The sequence below is a fragment of the Lagenorhynchus albirostris genome, chromosome 8, assembly GCF_949774975.1.
Source record: "Lagenorhynchus albirostris chromosome 8, mLagAlb1.1, whole genome shotgun sequence".
Lineage (NCBI taxonomy): Eukaryota > Metazoa > Chordata > Mammalia > Artiodactyla > Delphinidae > Lagenorhynchus > Lagenorhynchus albirostris.
The window spans coordinates 5,031,980-5,053,398 of NC_083102.1; the positions used below are offsets into that span (position 1 = coordinate 5,031,980).

The 21,419-nt window shown below is 35.9% G+C and overlaps 1 protein-coding gene across 1 annotated transcript in view; it reads left to right on the top strand.

Annotated features, from left to right (window-relative positions):
* Nucleotides 1-21,419, top strand: part of KMT2C (lysine methyltransferase 2C) — a 294,229-nt gene that overhangs the window by 169,688 nt on the left and 103,122 nt on the right. The window contains exons 10-15 of the mRNA XM_060156306.1: nucleotides 1,544-1,658; nucleotides 12,010-12,179; nucleotides 12,631-12,779; nucleotides 13,565-13,678; nucleotides 14,582-14,659; nucleotides 16,286-16,989. Of these exons, the coding sequence (XP_060012289.1) occupies nucleotides 1,544-1,658; nucleotides 12,010-12,179; nucleotides 12,631-12,779; nucleotides 13,565-13,678; nucleotides 14,582-14,659; nucleotides 16,286-16,989 (1,330 nt within the window). The remainder of the gene's footprint in view (nucleotides 1-1,543; nucleotides 1,659-12,009; nucleotides 12,180-12,630; nucleotides 12,780-13,564; nucleotides 13,679-14,581; nucleotides 14,660-16,285; nucleotides 16,990-21,419) is intronic.

Consider the following 21,419-nt stretch of genomic DNA (forward strand, 5'->3'; position numbering starts at 1 on the left):
TATTAGAGTGAACCAAAGAATCAGTGATAAGTTTCAATTTCTATTCCAGGAAGAACAATTTATACTAAGTCTACTGTTTAAAAAGAAATCTGTATCTATCTGAAAGGCAGTTACTTTCACCATAATTCTGAAACAAAGTATTGTATGGCATTTAAATGTTTGTAATGGGATTATCTTTTCCTATTTGTTTTACCCCATCCTTTGGTCATTTCTCCAGTCTTTTCTGTGATTATTTTTTTCTCATGCTACTAATTAATTAGCATGATAATTTGGGGATGTTACCTGCATCTACAGCAGTCTTCAAATTGTTTACAGGCTGAGGACTTTTGTAATCAGGAGAAATGATGCCCACCACTGCCATGTTCAGTCTGTTTTATTTGTAATTTAATTTGATAACAATAAGCATCAATATCTTAGAATTATGTGGAATAAATAGGACCACGTGCTTTTATATTTTGGTAAAAATTAAAGAAAATATCAGTAAACATTTATTTGATACCTCGTATCTGTGCCTGGCTTCTTCTTGAGAAGGAGTAAGAGAACTTGAAGAAAGAGTGCTTTTCCTCCAAGATCTTTCCATGTAGCTAAAGAGACAAAATGTGCAATTTTATATGTAGAATTTATTAAATTAAATAAGAAATTACTGGAGGCCAATTAACCCATCTTCCTTTTTACTTCTGTTTATCACCAGGTTTTATTCAGCGGTTCCTCTCTCAGCTCTTCTTCTTGCATTCCCTAGTTTTTCTTTTCCCCTCCTCTTGAATTAAATTCTTAGTATCTGAGAGGGACTAACAGCCAAGAATCAAGGCTGAGATCATGGACAGGACAGGGGCCCAATCTTTGGGGCAGAAGAGTGTTTAGGGGAAGATTTTAGGTTTTCAATTATAATTCTTAATAATTATAACAAGATTATTATTCTTATATCTATTTATTTAGCACTTATTGCTTAATGGATATTCTTAGCTCTTCAGCCAGAATTATATTTAATTCTCACAGTAATCTTTGATTATCATTCACATTTTGTACCTGAAATTAAGAGGACTAAGTCTAAGTTATTCAGGAGTCACACAGCTAGAAAAACAGAAGTCTGAACACAGTTGTAGGTCTGATCCAAATTTGATCCTCTTTTTATTATATGACAGTGTCTTCCAACTCACCATGCCAAGATTTGTTCCTTTCCGTGCAGCATCACCTATCAGTTACAGCTCCTTCCCAAAAAAAGGATGGGCATGGGATGTTTAAGAAGTAAAGATCAGTGTCATTCATCTTGCCTTAACCCCTCCTTCTTTGCAGGAACCCTAAAATGACTAAAACGGGTTCACCATAGGTGGGCGTTCAGTAAGGATAATCCTTTAGGGACCTTTGGAAGATTTCTGTCTCATCCTCTAGAGGGTTAACTCTGTCATTATCTGTGCATAGACCAAACAGAGACGGAGGGTATTTATGAACTGGGCAGTTCCCAGGACAGATTCTTTTCATGATTACTTATGTTACAAACATAAGTTTAAAGATAAGGCATCATTAATGCTATCTTATTTTTTAGACAATCGGGAGAAGATAGCAAGATGCTAGTGTGTGATACGTGTGACAAAGGGTATCATACTTTTTGTCTTCAACCAGTTATGAAATCAGTACCAACCAATGGCTGGAAATGCAAAGTAAGTTGTTTATTTTTTTAAGAAAAAAAATCTGTATGTTTTTTATATAGAGCAGACAAATCGGATACCTATTCAAATCTATATTACCTTCAACTTAAAAACTTTATTGATGTATAATTGATATACAGTAAACTGCACACATTTAAAGTCTATAATTTAATTTGACGTTTTCACTCATGAAACCATTATCACCTTCAAGATAATGAACATATTCATCACCCCTAGAAGTTTCCTGGTGCCCCTTGAGATTTCCTCCTTTCTGACTGTTCACTGCCGTACTCCCTTCTGTCTTCCAGGCAATCTGCTTTCTCTCACCATAGATTAGTTTGCATTTTCTAGAACTTTATATAAGTGATGTCGGATAGTATATACCCTTTTCTTTTTTGCAGGGGGTGGTGGTTTAAAGTCAACATAAATATTTTGAGAGTCACGCATATTGTTGCACATGCCAGTAGTGATTTCTTTTTATTGCTTAATAGTTGAAGTACCACAATTTGTTTATTGAATCACCTGTTGGTGAACATTTGGGTTGCTGACAATTTTAGGCTGTTATAAAAAATGCTGCTATGAACCTGTTAACTAACAAGTGTATGGTGCTTCATGGCTTAGAAATTGTGTTTTAGTGATTCATCTTTAATCTTTGAAACTCTATGAAATAGGTAGTATCCTTATAGGCGGACACTGAAACAGATGTATTTTTAAAATCTATTAATTTAAAATCCAGAAATAAAGCAGATAACATTTTGATCAGATTGGCTTTTAGATGATTTTACCTTGATTTTATATGTGTGTATGTATTTATGTATAAACTTGTATTAAATATTTGGAATCATATCATATATGCGTATGTATATGTATATTGTTCCTTCCCCATGGTAGCTTTAGTAAGTGCTTACTGACTTAGATATCTGGTTTTTTGGATGCTGTGTGAAGTTTCTTTGGGGTTTTGAGAGTTAGGATCTGTAGACATTTTTCCACTTCTTTTTTATTACTTAAGATATCAGTCTTTCTGCTTGGTGGGATGCTTTTAAGATGTATTTTCAGCTATTTTAAATTTTTTCTGGGTATTCTTTTAGTCAGTGTTTCTCCCCCTTTCCATCTATTTTGGTATTTGCATCTTTGTGACCTTGAGGTATTCCATTCTGGCCTCTCTAAACTTCCTGAGGAATTTATTGAGGCTCTGTTGCCTGCATCTCTAAACCCTGTAGGTTGGCTGACACCTCAACCTACTGGGCAGAGTTAGTATAGTACCAGGTAAACAACAGCAAATTTTAGAATTGTCTGTCCTTGGAAGCACAAAATATTTAAATTCTTAAAGTGAAAGTAGAAGGTAAGAATAACTCAAGTTTTACCTTCAATTCCCAACTGACTGAATAAAACTAATTTTTTTTTCCTGTTAGGAAGATGTTTACAAACAATATTTACTGTGACTTTTCTTTGAATGTTCTCTAGAATGAGTCAGTCATAAAAGTAGTTAATTTGCTTCCTTTGAAATCTATACAGGTAAACTAATAAATTCTAGATTAAGAACTGGTGAGGGACTAGTGATTAAGTGAATTGCCGAGGTTTACTAATTTGCAGAGGCAGAACAGAGACTAAAATTCAGGTTTCCTGTCTTACATTGTAATGTTTTATCCAATATATTATGCTCCCTGTGCTATCATACTATACTTAATTAACAGTGCTTTTGTCCCTAGACTAATTAAGGAATATTTCTTAATCTAATTTTCATCTGTATTAGGATTTGGATCCTAGGAAACTAAAGACTCTAGATCCATGGGCCATCTCTACAGAACCCCCAGGCTGAGTTTTATTTTTTTTAGTTATTATTATAATCTTAATTTCACAGAATAGACATGAAGCTAGGCATAAACTTCTTTAATGTATGGTAATTACACTGTCTTAACTTAGAAAATAAATAATTTAATCTAACAAATAATTTTTTTTGAATTCTATTTTATTTATTTTCTTATACAGCAGGTTCGTATTAGTTATCCATTTTATACATATCAGTGTATATATGTCGATCCCAATCCCCCTCCCCAATCTAACGAATAATTTTGCTTTTAAAGTAAATTGCCAAGACATGTTTTAATAGAAAGGTATTCTTTGTCTTTAATAATGTTCATACAAAGAATGCCTTTTGTATTTGTACAGAAATAGTTTGATAAAGCCAGGACTGTGTTTACTGGTTCAGAGTAATCATACCTCAAAGTGCCAACCAGCAATTCTTGTGAACATCAGATATAATGAAGTACCACTCAAAAACTCTAGAAACCTTTTGGTTCACAGGTGCACCGTATGGGCACAGTTGAAATCTGTAATAAATGGGGTATCGATCCAATTATTTCTAAAATACAGAAGTTTATAAGTTAAGGGTATGCTGTTTGCAGTTTCTGTTGTCAGGTGATGTGTATGAAGAACCTCCTTGCTCTGTGGATGCTGCTCGCCACTGCGGAGCGAATCCCTTGTGCGGTCCACGCGTCTCATTCTTTTTACCACGGTTCTGCTGTGGAAAATCTTGTATCTTTCACACGTCTTTGACAGCACTTGGGGCTAACATAATAATAAACACAAATGCTAAATTCAGTTACATTTTATATTAATTAAAACAATTTTTATTTTATTTTTTTTGGCTTGCGGGATCTTAGTTCTCCCACGAGGGATTGAACCCTAACCACCGGAGTGCCAGGGAATTCCCTATATTTTTTAAAGTTAGCATTTCTATGAAATAGTTCAAGTTCTCAGAAAACATACAGACCAAGAATACACTTGTGGTCTCCCTGCATCCTCACATTCTAGTCCCTTTGTCACAGAAACGCGATCCTGTTACCTTTGCCCTTCTCTTTGAGCTCGTGTTTGTCGTGGTCTCGGCATCTTCCCCTGCTAGTGGGGCGGCCTTCAGGAGGGGTCGGGTGGCGGAGATGGTCGGTGGAGGCCGAGGCTCCCCTCCGCAGCTGGGCTCGCAGGCTTCCAGGAGGCGCCAGCCCGAGGCTTCTTCCGGGAGCAGCCTGCGGGAGGGAGGCGCTGGCCGGTGGAGGGGTGGGCGGTGGTGGTGCTTGCCCTCCTCGGAGGGTCCTGGAAAGGGGAGCGGTCTTGCTGGCAGGTCCCCAGGGATGGGGTGTTGGTGAGGGGGTAGGAGGAGGCGCCGGGGGAGCCTTACCCCTGCGCCCCACCCCCACCCCCAGAGCCTCGACACCTGGAACTGGCGGCGCGTCACCTGGTTCTAGGGCGTGGGGCAGAGGGCGGCGAGTTCTGTCCCGCCTCGGCCCGGGGGTGGGGCCTGGAGGGGCGGGGCCTTCTCCACGGGAACTGAGCGCCTCGGGGCAACTCTTCTCCGGTGAGGTCGCCCGGGAGGGAGCAGCCTGGGGTCTGAGGAGGGTCCCGTGAGCAGTTTCTGCCCGGCGGCCGGACTGGGTGCTTCCGCGCGTTCTCTCTTGGCTTGGTTCTTGGTCTAAAGAAAAAGCTGCCGTCGGACGGATTTGTATGTTTATTACTTTTATCTCCGCTACCGCGCCTCTTTTACTTTTTTGAAATAGGAAGTTGAATTCGTAATTCGTTTTCTTCACTTTCCTAAGGAAAAAAGGATATTTAAGACTATAAATTTACCTTTGATTATAGCTTTGGCTGCACTCATATTTGTTGTATTGGTAAGTGTATATCTGTTCACATTTGACTTAATTTTATCTTTTTTTAGGTTGTGCTTAAACACATTAGTGTCTGCTTTAATCGTATTGAATCAGATAATTTAACTAGCGTAGTTTTCTTTCTGACATATATTTGGATGCTTGACTTACTGACTTTAAAGCTGTAGTATTTGTGTTTATTAATTTCATTTAATTAGATGAAGTTCTTTTTCCATATTTTTTTGACTGATTCAACAGTGTATTATGGCGTAGATAAAATCGGCTCCTGTAATTTCTCATATCAATTTCTTCTTGCATTTGAACTTGTGCTGGTTATTTAGCAAGTAGATCAGGCTAATATTGATGTATTGTGCTTTTTATCAGTGTAAAACTATTCTCTTTATATTGTGTAATGCCTTTTTTTTTTTTGCAAGGGGAGAGGGGGACCAGATATTTTGCTTTGCCTGACAAATATGGCTGAGTGGGGTTTTAGTTTAACCAGTTGAATGTGATCTTTTCATTTTGCATCCTTCTGTGTCATTTTAACTGTACCTTTTGAAAGGTTTAATAGTCAAGTATTTAGACTAATGGATGTAATTGAAATGCTTGGCTATTTTAAAACAAACCTGTTCTTTTAATTTCCTTTCTGTTTTTCAGTTCCTTTTATTCCCTGCAGTAATTTGTAATTCAGAATATTAAGTTATAAATGTTGAAAATATTAAAAGTGCCCCCCCCCCTGCCATTGAAAATGAAGAAATCAGAAGTTTTCTCCCTCCTCTCTGTCTTAAGTTGACCCAAACTATAGACTTTTTCTTTGGGGAGGGAGGGATCTTCTCTGTAAATTCCAACCTCATCTCACCCCCAGTCTTTTGGAGACTTGGTTATGCCCTTCTATAAAAGAATTGTAAATATTCTGGAATCTTGCAAACCTGAAAGAGATTGTTGCCTTCAAACTACCAGAAGAACTTGGTTTGGTACAGTTTTGCATTACAACTTTTTTTTTTTTACTCTGGATACTTTTTTTCCGTTTTTTTCCCAGTTTATGGAATTATAGAAGAAATTTGTTTTGTTTTTAGTTTAATTAGTTAATTGGTTTTCTGCTTGAAGGCCATGAGATCTTTATTTTTGTTCAGTTATTTGGATTTGCTTCCAGGATGTTGGTTCTACACTAATTAGTGTTCTCTGGAACATACTGACTATTGTCATTCTCCCTTTAGGCCCGTGGAAAGGTCTAGGGAAGTGTTGGTTAAATTCATCTTTTTAAAAAATATTTACTTTCTTTACATTCTCCTTAATAATCTTTAGTAACATCTAGGTGATTTTGTTTCCTGCTTTAATTCATTATTTTCTTTGTTGTGGTTTTCATTATTTTGGAAAATGTGTTCAGAATTCCTAGTTTATTTCTCAAGGTTGTTCTCTGGCTTCTTTTTGTTCTGCCCTTACTAATTTGCTTTCTGTAATAGTCTGCTATTCTCTTTCACGTGACAGAATTATTTATAATACTGCTGAGAATACGAATGGATAGTGTGTGTGTTTTATTCTGTTCTATGGAGGTATTATAAAGTGATTAAAAAGATTAAGCTGTGGAGTCAAATCTCAGGTTTTCCAGTTACTAAATACAGGATCTTTGGCAAATTATTTGACTTCTGTAAGCTGTGTTTCATCATGTAGTTAATAGTACTTAACCTCACAGGGGTGTTGGATTTAGCGAGATGATGCCTGTAAAGTGCTCAGCATAATGCCTAAAGTAAGTGCTCAATTCTCATGGAGTTTCTCATAGGAATGCTTATCTTCTTTTCAGTTTGAAGAATGATACTCTTTCTCTACTGTTAAATTCTTTCATAGTTCTTTATAGTCTTTAGTCAAATGCAAACACTGTGGTGGGGGCTGGAGGTGCAGAGGCAGATAGGTGTGCCTTCCCAGGAACGGTGTCAGTCTGGCGAGGCTGCTTGCACTGAAGTGAGGGTGATCTTTTTAGGAACTTCGTTATATACCAGTCATTGTCCCGTAGGTTTCTTTTCTCTGTTTCTCTTTCAAGAATGCTGATGTGTGGGTATATGATGTGTTTTAAAAGGCTTTATGTGGAAATAATTTCAAACTTTAAAAGTTGGAAAAATAAAAATAATACCCATGTGCCATTTACGTAGATTCACCTGTTGTTAGGATTTCAGTATTGTCATCCATGCCCTTTCTCCTTCCTCCCTGCCCCATGTATATTTTTTTGCCCTGAACCATTTTGAGGGTAAGTTATACACACTGTGTTCCCTTTACCCCTAAATACTTAAATGTGTATTTCCTAATAATAGGGATATTCTTACGTAATCACAGCAGTATTATCACCCCATACATTTACATCAATATATCTAATCTACCATCCATATTTCAGTTTGTCACTTGATCCCATATAGCATTTCCCTCCTCCTGTGTAGGTTCCAGGATAGTCTCGGATCAAGTATTCCATTTAGTTGCCATGTTTCTTTTGAGTCCTTGAATCTGGAAAATTTCTTTAGCCCTTCTTTGTCTTTTTTGATATTGACAGTTTTGAATAATAGAGTTTTTCCTCACATACCTGGTTTTTGTTTGTTTGTTTTGTTTTCTTTAAATCACAAATAGAACTTTCCTTATTTTGTCTTTGTCTGATATTTCCTCATGATTATAGAGAGAGTTATTCATTCTTGGGCAGAATATTGCGTAAGTGGTGCTGTGCTCTTCTCAGGCTTTCAGCTGGGTGCACCTGATGGTTCGCTCTCCCTCACAGGTGGTGTGAATTCTGATCATCTGGTCAAGCTGCTGTAAAGTTTCTCCACTGTTTTCTTTCTCTCCTATCTAATAAAGCAGTACGTGAGGAGACACTTTAACACCGTGCGAATATCTTGTTGCTCCTCAGAATTTTCTCCAAGATTATAGGAACCAATGCCTGATGCAGTTTTTACCTGTTGTTTGTAAAACGATGCTTTTCTAACTTCACATTTACCAGTCAGCCCCCTGCATTCTGTTGTATGCAAGAACCCTCCCTTCTTTCACATGTTAAAATTATGTATATCTTGTCAGTATTGACTCATGAATTCTTGTTATTATTGATAATTTATTACTGTACCTAATTTGTTTTGTGCTCAAATTGTCCAGTTTTGCCTTTGATATCCTTTTCACGCTGGCTCCTGTGTCTTTGTGGCATGCCCTCACCATTAAGCACTTCATTACATTTGGGCATAACAAGATACTCCAAAATCATCTTACACCTCCCTGCCCTAGCCCTGGAATCTGTCCTCTTTTCTATAAATAGGCCAAGTTCCTTTAGTGAAGATTGGGTGCTAGGTGTGCCCATTGCTCTGGGGGTGTTTGCTTCTTTGTCCTTTCAGCATATGAGGCAGTAAATACATGCATGTGTATACATTTACACATATGCATATCTACAAATACATAAGTATGCGTATACTCACACATGTACATCGTTTATAAATAATGAATTTACACCAATACCTCCAATTCTGATCCCTCCTGCTGAGTTCTTTGCCTTCTCACATTCTTACATATCCATTCTCATATAGTAAGAATCCTTGTGTTTTGCCTGTTATCCTTGAAGATTTTGGTTTTTTAAAAATTCCCCATTCTTTTCTTATTGATTTAATTTTTAAAAATACATAGGATATTAACACGCTTTCAAAAATTTCTGATTCATCCTTCCTGTATTTTTTTGTAATGATAAGCAAATATATTTTTGTTTCCCTTTTCTACACTGAAGGTAGCATATGTGCTCTTTTGTATGTTGCTTTTTTTTTAACTTAAAATCTGGCAGTCACTTCATATCAGTTCATAGAGATCTTCCTCATTCCTCCTCCTCCCTTCCTTCCTTGCTTCCTTCCTTTCTCTCTCTTTCGTTCTCTTTCTCCCTTTCTTCCTCTCTCTCTTTCTCTCTCTCTTTCTTTCTTCTGTTTATTTGAACCATAGTTTTTCAGCCAATGTCCTATGCTTGAATATTTAGGTAGTTTCCAATATTTTACATTAGAAGTGATTCTGTAGTCAATAACTTTGTGCATATGGGTTTTTGAATTGCTGGGAGCGAATCTCTAGAATAAATTTCTAGTAGTAGGATTACTGGCTCAGGGGGGTAAATGCGTATGTAATTTTGTTAGGTATCGTCAAATTCCCTTTCATGGGACTTGTGGCTCTTCCTTTTGCCACCACTCATGCATGAGAGAACTTCTTTTCTACATCCTTGCCAACAGGCTGTCATGTTCAGCTTTTGATTTTTGCCTGTCTTATGAGTGAAAAATGTTATCTCAGTGTAGTCTAATTTTCTTTTCTCTTTTGAGTGAAGCTGGTCATTTTTTCCTGTGTTTAGGGGTCGTTTTTTTACCCCTTTTTGCGAGTTGTCTGTTCTTGTGTGTTGCCTGTTACTCTTGAAGATTTTGATGACCCCACAGTCTAAGAGCTCCTTGTATAGTCGGGATATAAGGCCTTCAGCTGCATTATACGGTGCACATCTTTTCTTCCAGTTTGTTGTTTGCCTTTTAGCTTTGCCTGTGTTATTTTTTGCCATGCAAAAGTTTATTTTTATATAGTCAGATTTATCAGTCTTCTATTGCTTTTGGATTTTTGAGTTAAAATTAGAAAGCCTTTTCCTATACTGAGGCTATAGGAGAGTTCATGTTTTCTTCTAGTTTTTATGTTATTTTTTACATTTAGCTCTCTAATCCATTTTTAGTTGATGCTTCTATATGGTATGAGTTATCTTTTCCCAGTTGGCTATCCAGTTGTCCAAAATCCATTCACTAAAAAGACAGTCTTTGCCTCAGTGACTTGAGATTCCAGACTAGAGTTTTAGATTTAGTTGGGTTTATTTCTGGAATTTCTTGTCTGTTCCATTGCTCTGTCTTTCTATCTTCATGAGCCAATGCCGTACCGTTTTAATTATAGAGGCTTTGCAGTATCTGGTAGCTGTGGTCCCCTGTCAGATCTTTTCTATTTCACATTTTTCCTAGCTGTTTTGTCGTTTATTTTTCCATATGAACCTTAGGCTCTGTGAAAAACCTCACTGGAATTTTTATCAGGTCACTTTAAATTTATTCATTGATAGTGAAATCTTGATGTTAGGACATCCTAACGAAGAACAAGGTATGTCTTTGCATTTGTTCAAGTCTAGTTTAGTGTCTTCTAGGAATGTTTTCTAATTTTCTTTGTATAGGTTTTGGACATTTCTTAAGTTTATTCTTAAAAGTTTTCTCTATTTTGTTGATGTTATAAATGGGATTTTCCCATTCATTATATCTTTTAACTGGTTATTATTTGTGTATGTGAATTCTATTGAATTTTCATTGCTAATTTTATATCCTGCTACTTCGTTAAATTCTTTTATTAAATTTGTGATACATTCTCTAGGATTTTCCAAGTATGCCGTCTTGTCATCTACAAATAGTTTTACTTTTTCTTTTCCTATTTCGCTTCTGTTTTCATTTGTTTTAGTGTTTACATTGGTTCAGAACCATGTTAAATAGTAGTGGAGATAGTAGGCATCCTTGCTTTGTTTCTGACCTTAGTGGGACTGCCTCTGGGGTTCCCCAATTAAATAAAATGCTGGCTTTAGAATTGAGGTATGTGTGTATGTCACATTAAGGAAATACCTACCCATTTTAATTTTCTCGGAAGTTTTTTTTATTAGGAATGGATTTTAATTTTTTTCCAAAGGTCTTTTCAGCATCTAGTGAAATAATTTATCTTCTCTCCTCAGACCTAATAATATGTTAGATTTTATTAATAGGTTTTCTAATATTTAACCATACTTGCATTTTTGTGTAAACTCCTCTTGGACATGGTTTATGGTTTTTCTTGATTTGCTATTGGAGTCTGTTTGCTAACATTTTACTTAGGATTTGTCATCAGTATTTACGAGTACCTCCATTTTAAATCTGTAAGACTTTAGCAGATCTGTGGTTCATGCTAGTTTCTCTTTTTCAGTGAGCATCTCTTTTGTATCAAAAGATACCAGCAGCTCAAAAAGATAAAGTTCCTTTTTTATTGGTGCTTTAGATTGCCAAGTTGGGGGTGGGTGGGTAATGAGAGTCCCACAATTTGTCAGCCTTGTGCCCAGGATTTTAAGGCAGCCTAGCTCAGAGGCACAGAAGGTTTGGCTGGCCTCTGCCAGGCCTTGCACATCAGCAGTTCTACTTGGCTAACGGTAGTGCCTCTCTGTTCTGAGAATATGAGAAGCCATAATTGGATATTGATGTTGAGTGGTTATTTTCACCATTTCAGACACCTAATCATTTGGAGTGGGTTGTATTTCCTTAGTGTGAATTCTTGTTTTTAGTTTCTGAGCTACCCATAAACAAACAGAATTCCCTAGCAGGACCATTTTGCTTTCAGAGTAGTGAGTTGAGTAGGCTTACTCAACACGAGCTACTTCCTGATTCTGGAATGTGTTTCTTTTTTTGAAGTTTGGATTGCTACGTTCTTGGTTTTCTTCCTTCCCTATTTATGTTTTCTTGGATGTCTCTATCCACTATTTACACTTTCCAGGAGGTTTCAGTGTAAATTGAGTGATATCTCATCAGATGTTCAAAACAAACCTCTTTTTCAAAAACGTACACCCTAAATTAGTGTCATAAAAATTAAAGCTTAATATATAATCTACAAATGTTTCACTGATTTTTTAAAAAGGTTTACACCAGAACTGCAGTACAAATGCATAACAAACTGTTTCTGTTTTCATTTTTCCTGGTGTTTAGAATTGCAGAATATGTGTCGAGTGTGGCACACGATCTAGTTCTCAGTGGCACCACAATTGCCTGGTATGTGACAGTTGTTACCAACAGCAGGATAACTTATGTCCTTTCTGTGGGAAGTGCTACCATCCAGAATTGCAGAAAGACATGCTTCATTGTAATATGTGCAAAAGGTAAGAAGATATAGTTATTCCATTTGTTTGTCAGTTCTTCTGTCCATGTGATCATCTGCTCTGCCATGTATTTTGAGATCCAAACTTTTGTCATTCCAGTAATCCTTTCAATACTGAGTGCCATTATAGATGGAATTAAAGTATGTTTTTATGAGTCTGAAAGGCATAACGATGTAAGTGGGCAAAAAATAAGACAAGACCAGAAACAAGCATTAAGAGGGAAAAGTAAAGAGTTAATAGTTTAAAATGTGTTTAAAAAAGGTCAACACCTGTGATGACATCCAAAAATGACAGCTTCTTTTCTAGAACCTTCAATTGCTAACCCCTATTACCTCTTCTTCCATCCTTACCCCTTCCTATATCCAGTTTTTCAGCAATTATCTTTCTTTTCCCTAAATATTAATTTGACTTTAAATTAGAAAATTTTATTTAAATATATTTATCATCACAGATGGGTTCACTTAGAATGTGACAAACCGACAGATCATGAACTGGATTCTCAGCTCAAAGAAGAGTACATCTGTATGTATTGCAAACACTTAGCTGAGATGGATCCATTACAGCCAGGTGATGAAGTGGAGATGGCTGAACTCACTACAGGTAAATTGAGAGTTTTTGTGTTTTAGGATGCTGTGCCAGCCAGTCAGCAGTATATTACTTTAGTAACAATGAGGGAATCCTGTGTATCAGATCCCATCTTATTTTTAGCTTCTGTACCTGTGATCTTGGTCATCTCTGAATCTGATGGTTAACATCTAACCTAGCCTCTTTACAACTGTTCACCCAATATTTGAATTCCAGGACTATCGTACGCGCCTACAATTGTGTTTTTTGGGCCAACAGTGGAAGTTCCTTACTGTTTGGCTCTATGACCTAGTTTGCACTTCATACTCTGGGTTATTTTACTCCAAACAAATTTTAGTTTTATTAAATTTTGTTCATGTAGTTTTATTAGTACACCATTGTGTTATAAACATAATAACAAGATTCTTAGATCATAAAGGGAACAGACCTGCTAATCAGATCGTTTTTCATTTTCATCAGTATGAATGGCAAAGTCTGTAAAAGTTCTATTTTATCATCTGCAAGGGGGTTAAGTAGACACACCTTGGTTACTAACATTTTGTTTCTAGTATGCCATCAGTATACAGTTGTGCAGTATCCTTTCAAAATAATAAAATTCCAGTTACTTTTTAATTCATTATATTTTCCATATTGGAAAAATGTAAATATATATTTGGTTCAAAATAGAAAAATCTGAAGAAGAATTTATGGCATTTTCAGGGATAATTTACCCCCATTAGAACAAGGTGATAGTTGTTGACTTAGTTAACAAAAACAGAAGAACTCATTCTGAGCTAAAGAATAAATAATTTTCTGTTAAGATTGTAACAATGAAATGGAAGTTGAAGGCCCTGAGGACCACATGGTACTTCTGGAGCACGCGGCTAATAAAGACGTCGGTGGCCAGCAGCCCGCGCCTGGGATTGTTCCAGATGGTAAGGGTGTTTTTGGTGATGGACAGTCTGTTCTCTGAAGAAAATGCGTGTGTAGAGTGAATATGTGAACATCTGCAACTTTAGTACCCTAGATAAAAATAAGCTGAGACATAGTCATGTACGAAGTTATTTAGAGAGGAGCCTTTTTAAATAAAATAAACTGAGAAATTAATCGGGGAAAGGGCATGTATATATTGTATTGATAGTTCAGCTGTAATCTAGACTATACTCATAAATATATACTTTGTTTAGGGATCAAGTGATTTTCATTAAAAAGCAATTTCTTTCTTTAGTTATCTTTGTAATTACTAACTAGAGCTGTTGCTGATTGTGAGATGTTTCATGCTGAGATAATGAAAAATTCATTGTTTTAGATCATGTAAGCAGTCCTGTTGAGGGTTATTTCAATGATATTTCAGTTAAGCTTTTTGCATTATTGATAATAGCTATTATTGTACTTGAGGATCTGGAATTAATGAGAGACCAGGTTTGGGGAAAACTACTTATTAAATTTAATCTTGGTCTCACCTCAAAGTCTGTGGGATTGTATGTGATACTGTGTTATATAGGTTGAATGTGTACATAAAAAGCCCTTGAGATATTTTGAGGTTAATTTTATATTTAACAACTCTCATTAAAAATTATACTTCATAAAGATATAAAGCGAAGAAAAATAAGACAAAACTATACAATAATCTTATAGTACCTAATCAGATTCCTTCCATATCCAGTTTCATTTCCATATCCTACTTAACAAATGAATAGTAACAGGATGTTTTATGCTTATATTTGAAATTGGAATTTGGCAGAAGGATAAATATCTTACCCAAATTACTGTTGAGAAGGCAGTGTTAGAGGAGTTTGGACTCCTTGCTGGAGATTCCATAAGTGTGTTATTCACAGCAGCTCACATCCATACTGGAGAGCAGCAGAGGAGTGATCCACCGGAAAGTCATGGCATGCGTGGACTTCTCATTGCTGGTAGGCAACGTGTTCATATCGTCTAATTTGATTGATTTACAGCATAACGCCTTTATGGTTGCTATGCGATTCGAGTCATAGTCTGCTAAGGTGACTTTTCAAATTAGAGATGAATTGTTTACTATTGCTGTACTCACATGACGGTAGTTCAGTCTGTGGTTAGGTGATCCTCTTCTGGAAAACCATTGGCAGTGGATTTCTAAGGCAGAAATAGAGCATGTTTGCACTTTTATCTTAATCCTTCCTGCCTAGCACAGAGGAGAAAGAACATCCTCGTGTTCTGAGTGTGTATTGCAAACGTTCCTCTTTGCCAGTGAGACTTGAGGTAGTTGATCTACTATTATGAGCACATAATTTAGGCATCATATAGCATTAAGATTGTTTTACTTGAGTCACTCAAATGGTGATACTTTCGGTTTTAAACCAAAAATGTTCACTTCATTTATATGTATTTTCTGTTTTAAAAGTCCATTTTTTATTACTTTTAAAATATTAAAGTATTTTTGAAGTACTTTTGTGTTTAAAAATATTTAGTATGATCAGATCTGTTATTTGATGTTTTTTTGCTTTTCAACTATAGTCTTTGAATAAAGCAGGAGTGAGAAGTGAGATTTCATTTTGATATAAGAACATATATAAATTTCAGTCACCGTGGTAAATAGTAAATAAGGAAATTAGTGTCTTTATTAATGTACGTAAGAAATTACCCTGATGGCATTTGAAATAAGTGCTTTTTATCATCAGTGGTCTTACTTAATAGAGCCACTTAGGGCCCATGTCAATTGGACCTCTAACCTTACTCTTAAGTAATATTGGGTTAAAGGTTTAACTTACTAGTACCCTGATTTAAAATTTAGTAGTCAGTGACTATAGATACTTTTGATATCTAATTCTTTTTATTGATTTGCTAAGATAAGTCTCTTTGGTGATAGATGATGAGGAAGAACAATAATTATATCCAAAAAAATGTATTGATTGTGTTAGCATGTATGGCTAAGCAAAATAAGTCTTTTCTCTCTATGGTCATTACTTATTTGAGTCTACAGAAGCTTTGTTACATCTTGTGTCGGCTTATTGCAAAATTCTTTTTATTCTAGACTAATCTTTTTTAATTTGGACACATCATGTAATATCACTGAGCCTCATTTTCCTAGTTGTAAAATGAGTATAACTTCACCTACAAAATTTTAAATCCTCTTGTAAGTGACCAAACTGTGAAACATCATATATAATAGTTATATTAGAAATTAATTCTATTTTAATATTCTTACCAGAAATTACCTTAAACTCTGGGGATCCCATTAAGGTAGTGTTCTTGTAGGTTTTCTGGTCTGATCGGTGACTGATTCTAATCCATAAACCCTGCTCTCTTTTGACCTTTACTAAACTTGGTAATTGCCTTATTGCCTTTCTTGATGAATACCTTCTGACTTAAGGCATGGTTTTAAGCAAAAGTATGTTTTGGATCCCCCCCCGCCCCGCCAACGTTTTTTTCCTACCCAAGCCTATTATTTTTAAACCATAGAGCTACAGACATGTAAGACATTAATGTTTTATACCTAATCATAGTTAGAAATTTTCAAATTCATAGGTACATTAACATAATAGATATTTGAAATTTTATAGAATCATCCCAAGATAAAATGAATCCTGAATTGGAAAATCAGATTTCTCGTGAAGCTGATAGCGAAGAAATGGAAATGCCTCCTAAAGTGATGCACACTTGCGGTGCAGATCAAAATGAGAACAAAATGGAAGTGACAGACAGCGCTGAAGCCCTTGCCCCCCAGGTCGCTGCGCAGCAGGGGGAAGTGCACTTGTTGGAGGGACCTAACATGGCGGTGTCCCCAGAAGAATCCCGGCCTCCAGGAGTCAACACTGAATCCGTCACTGTCCCGTCCCCCGGTGGGGAAGGTACGGCTTTATGTTCTAAGGAACAGTTGGCCATAGAAAGGGTACCAGAAGAAATGGAACAGAAAGAAAATCCTGAACCCTCTACTGCATTTATGGACTTCGAAGTGGCTCCTGCAGTTGAGAGTTGTGTGAAAGATGGTGTTTGCCAAGAAAGCAAATCTGTAAAATTACCATCTGAGACAGAGTCACCATCTTCATCGGCAGCGGGCATGAGCAAGGCAAACGCGTCTTCCTCTCCAGCACTTTCTTCCGACTTGCCTTCCCACGACATGCTGCATAGTTACCCCTCGACTCCCAGTGCTTCTGCTGGAAACGTCATGCCAACAACTTACATCTCAGTCACCCCCAAAATTGGCATGGGTAAACCAGCTATTACCAAAAGGAAATTTTCTCCTGGTAGACCTCGGTCCAGACAGGTATGGTGATTTTAATGATGTTGATAGAAAAGATGTTGGAGTGATTCTATAAAGTAAAAAAAAGTGTATGTGTAGCTTTGGTTTGGAGGGCAGGTTTTCCCGTTTAGGTGGAATGTAGATGTAATGTTGACTTATGTGTTTTGGCCACTTCAAAAAACACACTGTTAATGAAGACTAGTTTATTAAACTTGAAGTGATCTTATTGGAATGTAAGTGCAACCTCTTTGATTATAGTTTCTAATAGAAAACACTTTAAAGAAGTTTGTAGTTCTATGCCATAGTAACAGCAGAGACTTAAAAAAAAAAGTAAGGTTTTGGGTATAGTGTAATTAACATTTATTTTTCCCCTCATATATTTGTTTAGATATTATTCGTTGTACATATTTTTAACTGCTTAAGCATCAGAATTTACCTAGAGTATTTTTCATGCAGGGGAATTTCTCATTTTGGTTTTTCTATTGATTGCTAACTTTTCGTGGGAATTTTTTTAAAGTTAGGACTTACTTCAGTGGTTTTGTGAACAAAATTTTAGGATTATATTGTTGATCTTCAGGAAATGAAGGGAGTTCTTCCCATGATTATTCTAAGTTGTGTGAATGTGAACCCTACCCTGTAAGGGTAAGTTCCAGATCTTTTTCAGTGGGATTTGAGTGAAACTACAAAGCAAAATGAAGATACTATAGCTAAGAATTATATGTTCTACAAAATTTCTACTTTCTGAAGTTTTTCATAAAATAGCAACATATCAAACAGTGAAAAAGTCATTAGTCACAATAATAATTTGGAGTTTTAAGTCTCATGATTTAAATTGCTTTCAGTGATTAAAGTTTAACTTTTTATAGGAATAATAATATTTTGATCGTCTAATTTTGGGATTGTGACACCAGTAAAAAAGTTAAATCAAACTTTATTTTAATGTGAAAATTAGTCTCCTACTTGATATTTATTTTCTATTCTACTAAGAGAGATTTTTCTTCTCAAACTAGTTCTCTTCATCCTTAGTTTTTTCTTTTATTTTCCTTTTCTTTTTTTGAATAGCATATACTAATTGTGTAGTTTTGGCTCTGAAAAGACTTTAGCAATGGAAATTTGAATCTCAAATTTAATTTTGGTTCAGACATTTACATTCTTTAAGGATATTGCATCATAAATATTCCTGTTAAATTTTACTGGTGTCTCTCCTTATTTAGAGACTTCCGCTCCAACTGAGAAGCCATTACGATTATTTTTCTGTTGACCTATGTTCCAAAATAGTGTGGGTATTTTTGTATGTGTGTGAGAGTGTGTATGTACATATATTTTTTTTCTTCCAAGTTCATCCCATTTTACATGAGCCGTGTCTTAATATTTGTTACTGTTACTACTACTGCTATGTTCTCTTTCAACTGTGGTAGTATTCTCCTTTCTATTTAGCTGCTACTGTCTGATTACTACCTCACAATTTGCTGCTAATCTCACAAGCAGCTATAGGCCATGTTCTACCTCCCAGTTTTGTTTTAGTTGTATAGGAAACAACCTTCACTTGGTGATTCAAAAAGCTTGTTGATACACTGCTTTGCTTTTGTGGAGACTAGGCATTGGATAGAACAAGATACCTTATTTGTATCATCTTATTTTATGGGAAAATATTTAATGAAGTCACATGACTGTGATCTACTTCAGACACTCATGTACTAATTGCTCTCATGATAATATTGAAAGTTTTTGTTAAATCTTCTATGAAATATGTTTTCTTAGAAACATTTTCTTGAAGTATTCTTAAATATTTAAAGAAAATTTCATAGAAAAACATAAGTACTCTTAAATATATTTTGATAACTTTCAAATGCTAAGAATTTTTTTCTTCATTTTACCTTTCCACCTTTTTTGTTGTTGTTGTTGTTGCTAACATCATATATGTGGAGAGCTTAGGAATTTACATAAATTCTAAGACTGACATCTGTTGAGAGGTTCTCATAGAGAAGGTGAAATTTCTTCAATAGAGTAGGTTTCCGAAAATAGTACTTCATTAGATTATAACCACTTTGCCATTACGTTGTGAACTGAATTTCTTATTTTTCATCAATTTAAGTAGTTTATTAAGAACCCTAGAATTTTATAACATACTTGTGTATTGCAATAGCATTTTAAATGAAGTGTCTCGAATTAACATATCAGTTTCATAATCTGTTCCTGTGAGAGCAAAACAGGCCTCCAGTGGTGAGCTGTAGAGGATTATAGTTTTGTTAACAATTAATTACAAGTAAGCAATCCCTCCCTCCCTGCCTCCCTCCCTTCTCTTTCTTCCATTTCTGGTTTCTAGACGTAAACCTTTTAGTAAGAAGCACTGTTGGCATTTTGGGGGGTTGGTTGGTTTTTGCTTTTAAAGTTAAAAAAGGCAGATCGGTGAATCATATCATCCAAATAAAGAGAGATTCTGTTCTTGATAAATTATTTCATATCCAGCTTTTAACTAAAATAAATCTGAAGTTTGAAGTACTGCTGTATATAATGTATACATAATGATATTCATTAAAGGAAATTACTCTAGTAGTTGTAAATTGTCTATTCCTGCATACCTATGAGGTAAACTTACATACTGATACTTTGTCTTAGAACCTATCAAAAAAGGTTTCATTAGTAAATAGGTAAATATTCTCTATTCTTTATGAGGAATAAAAGTTGTAGAGTAGATGCCAACAGTGATTTTCCCACATACCTTCTAGTCTAAATACTGTGTGGCATTTTATAAAAGTGACTTTTAAGAAGTCTTTTTTGTATTATTTATATATATTTGTACTGTAATTAATTGATTCTGGGAAAGATTGATTAATAGAAATTCAGCATGAATATTTCCATAGTGCAGTTGTTTGACTTCAAAGCCTTATTCTTCCATTACTGTCTGTGGGACACCAAGCAAGTTACCACGTGAACTCTCTTGGTTTCTTCATCCATAAAACTACATCAGATGGTTGTTAGAATTTAACGATAACACCTATAAACCCCCTGACACATAGCAAACGGTAGTGCTGCCCTGCTTTCTTTCTTGATTTGCAGGATAATGCAGATATTATGTGAAAATGGAGACTTGAGAAGGATGTAGTGTTCATGTGTTAAATTTGGCTGTGAAGTGGTGGTCCTGAAACCCATCACATTGACTCATAACTATTTCTAAGGAAATGTGCCAGTGAAAACAACTGCAGGCCCGACCAAGTCAACACTGGCCACAGTAAATACAGGATGCAGTAGGTTTTCAAGTTCAGTGCCGCATCGTGGTTGCACAGATTTTAGAACTAAACTGCCTATTTAATTATTCTGTGTGTGATAGAGGCTGCAGTAGAGGAAACCACAGGGTACTGTGGGAAAGCAGAGAGGGCAAGAGGAAAAACTCTACTCAGGCTTACAGGCTTAGGCATGTTTTCTGGGAGAAATGACTAAACCATTGCTACTCAGAATGTGACCTGCAGACCAGGAATATCAACATCACCTGGAAGTTTGTTACACTGAATCTCAGGCCCCACCTTAACTTGAGTGAACATGTCTATTTTAAGAAGATCCCCATGCAGCCTGAAGTCCAAGAAGCACTGCTCTAAACCATTGAGAAACTGTAGTTTTCATCCTAAAAAAATGTCTAGCCTTTGGGGTGTCAACCTACAACACATACAGATCAGAAGTATCATACATCCCTCTTAGTGTTCTTGTGCCTGTTACATTTTTTAAGCCATTACTAAAACGATTGCTAGCACCAGCCAAATTCACTTTCTTAAATTACTGAGGGCTAAAGCTGGCAGCAGCTATTTCTGTACATATATAGTTTATCTCTTATCAAATCACTCTCAGGACTAAATTTCTTGTTCTGTTTGATGTTGAACTCAGCTTTGTATATGACTTATTTATGTTAAAAGAATTCTGTAAGTCATAAAAAAATGAATTGTTTGCTACAATAGCTGTAATGTACATGAGCGAATGTATGTACCAAAAAGACAAACTATAAATGCTTGTGTTTTCTGTTTCTCTTACTAATTGTCCTCCTTTCTACTCTCGTTTCACTGTTTTCACTTTCTCTAAATCAAACTCACCCAATAATAGCAATCTTGGTTTTGCACAGTATGTTAGGGAGAGGGTGGACTTAGGACTTGGTGGTGTGAATCTTCCCAGGAGACATACCTGACCTTCTCTGGCCACGTTTTAAACTGATTCAGTAGAATTGGATACTCTTGGGCCCTAATCATGACATTGATCATATGTAACAGCCAGCAGCAGGGTTTGACTTCTAATAGAAAGTTGCTCATCATAGCCTACCCTCCACCTGCCATTATTGTCCCATTTCCCTATTCCCACAGTCCTTGTAACAGCTTTGTAATTTTACTAGGTTGATAAATTGGCCTCAAAGCAGAAAACTGAATACCAACTTTAAACAGTAATAATTATTGTTGGAATCGAATTCAGAC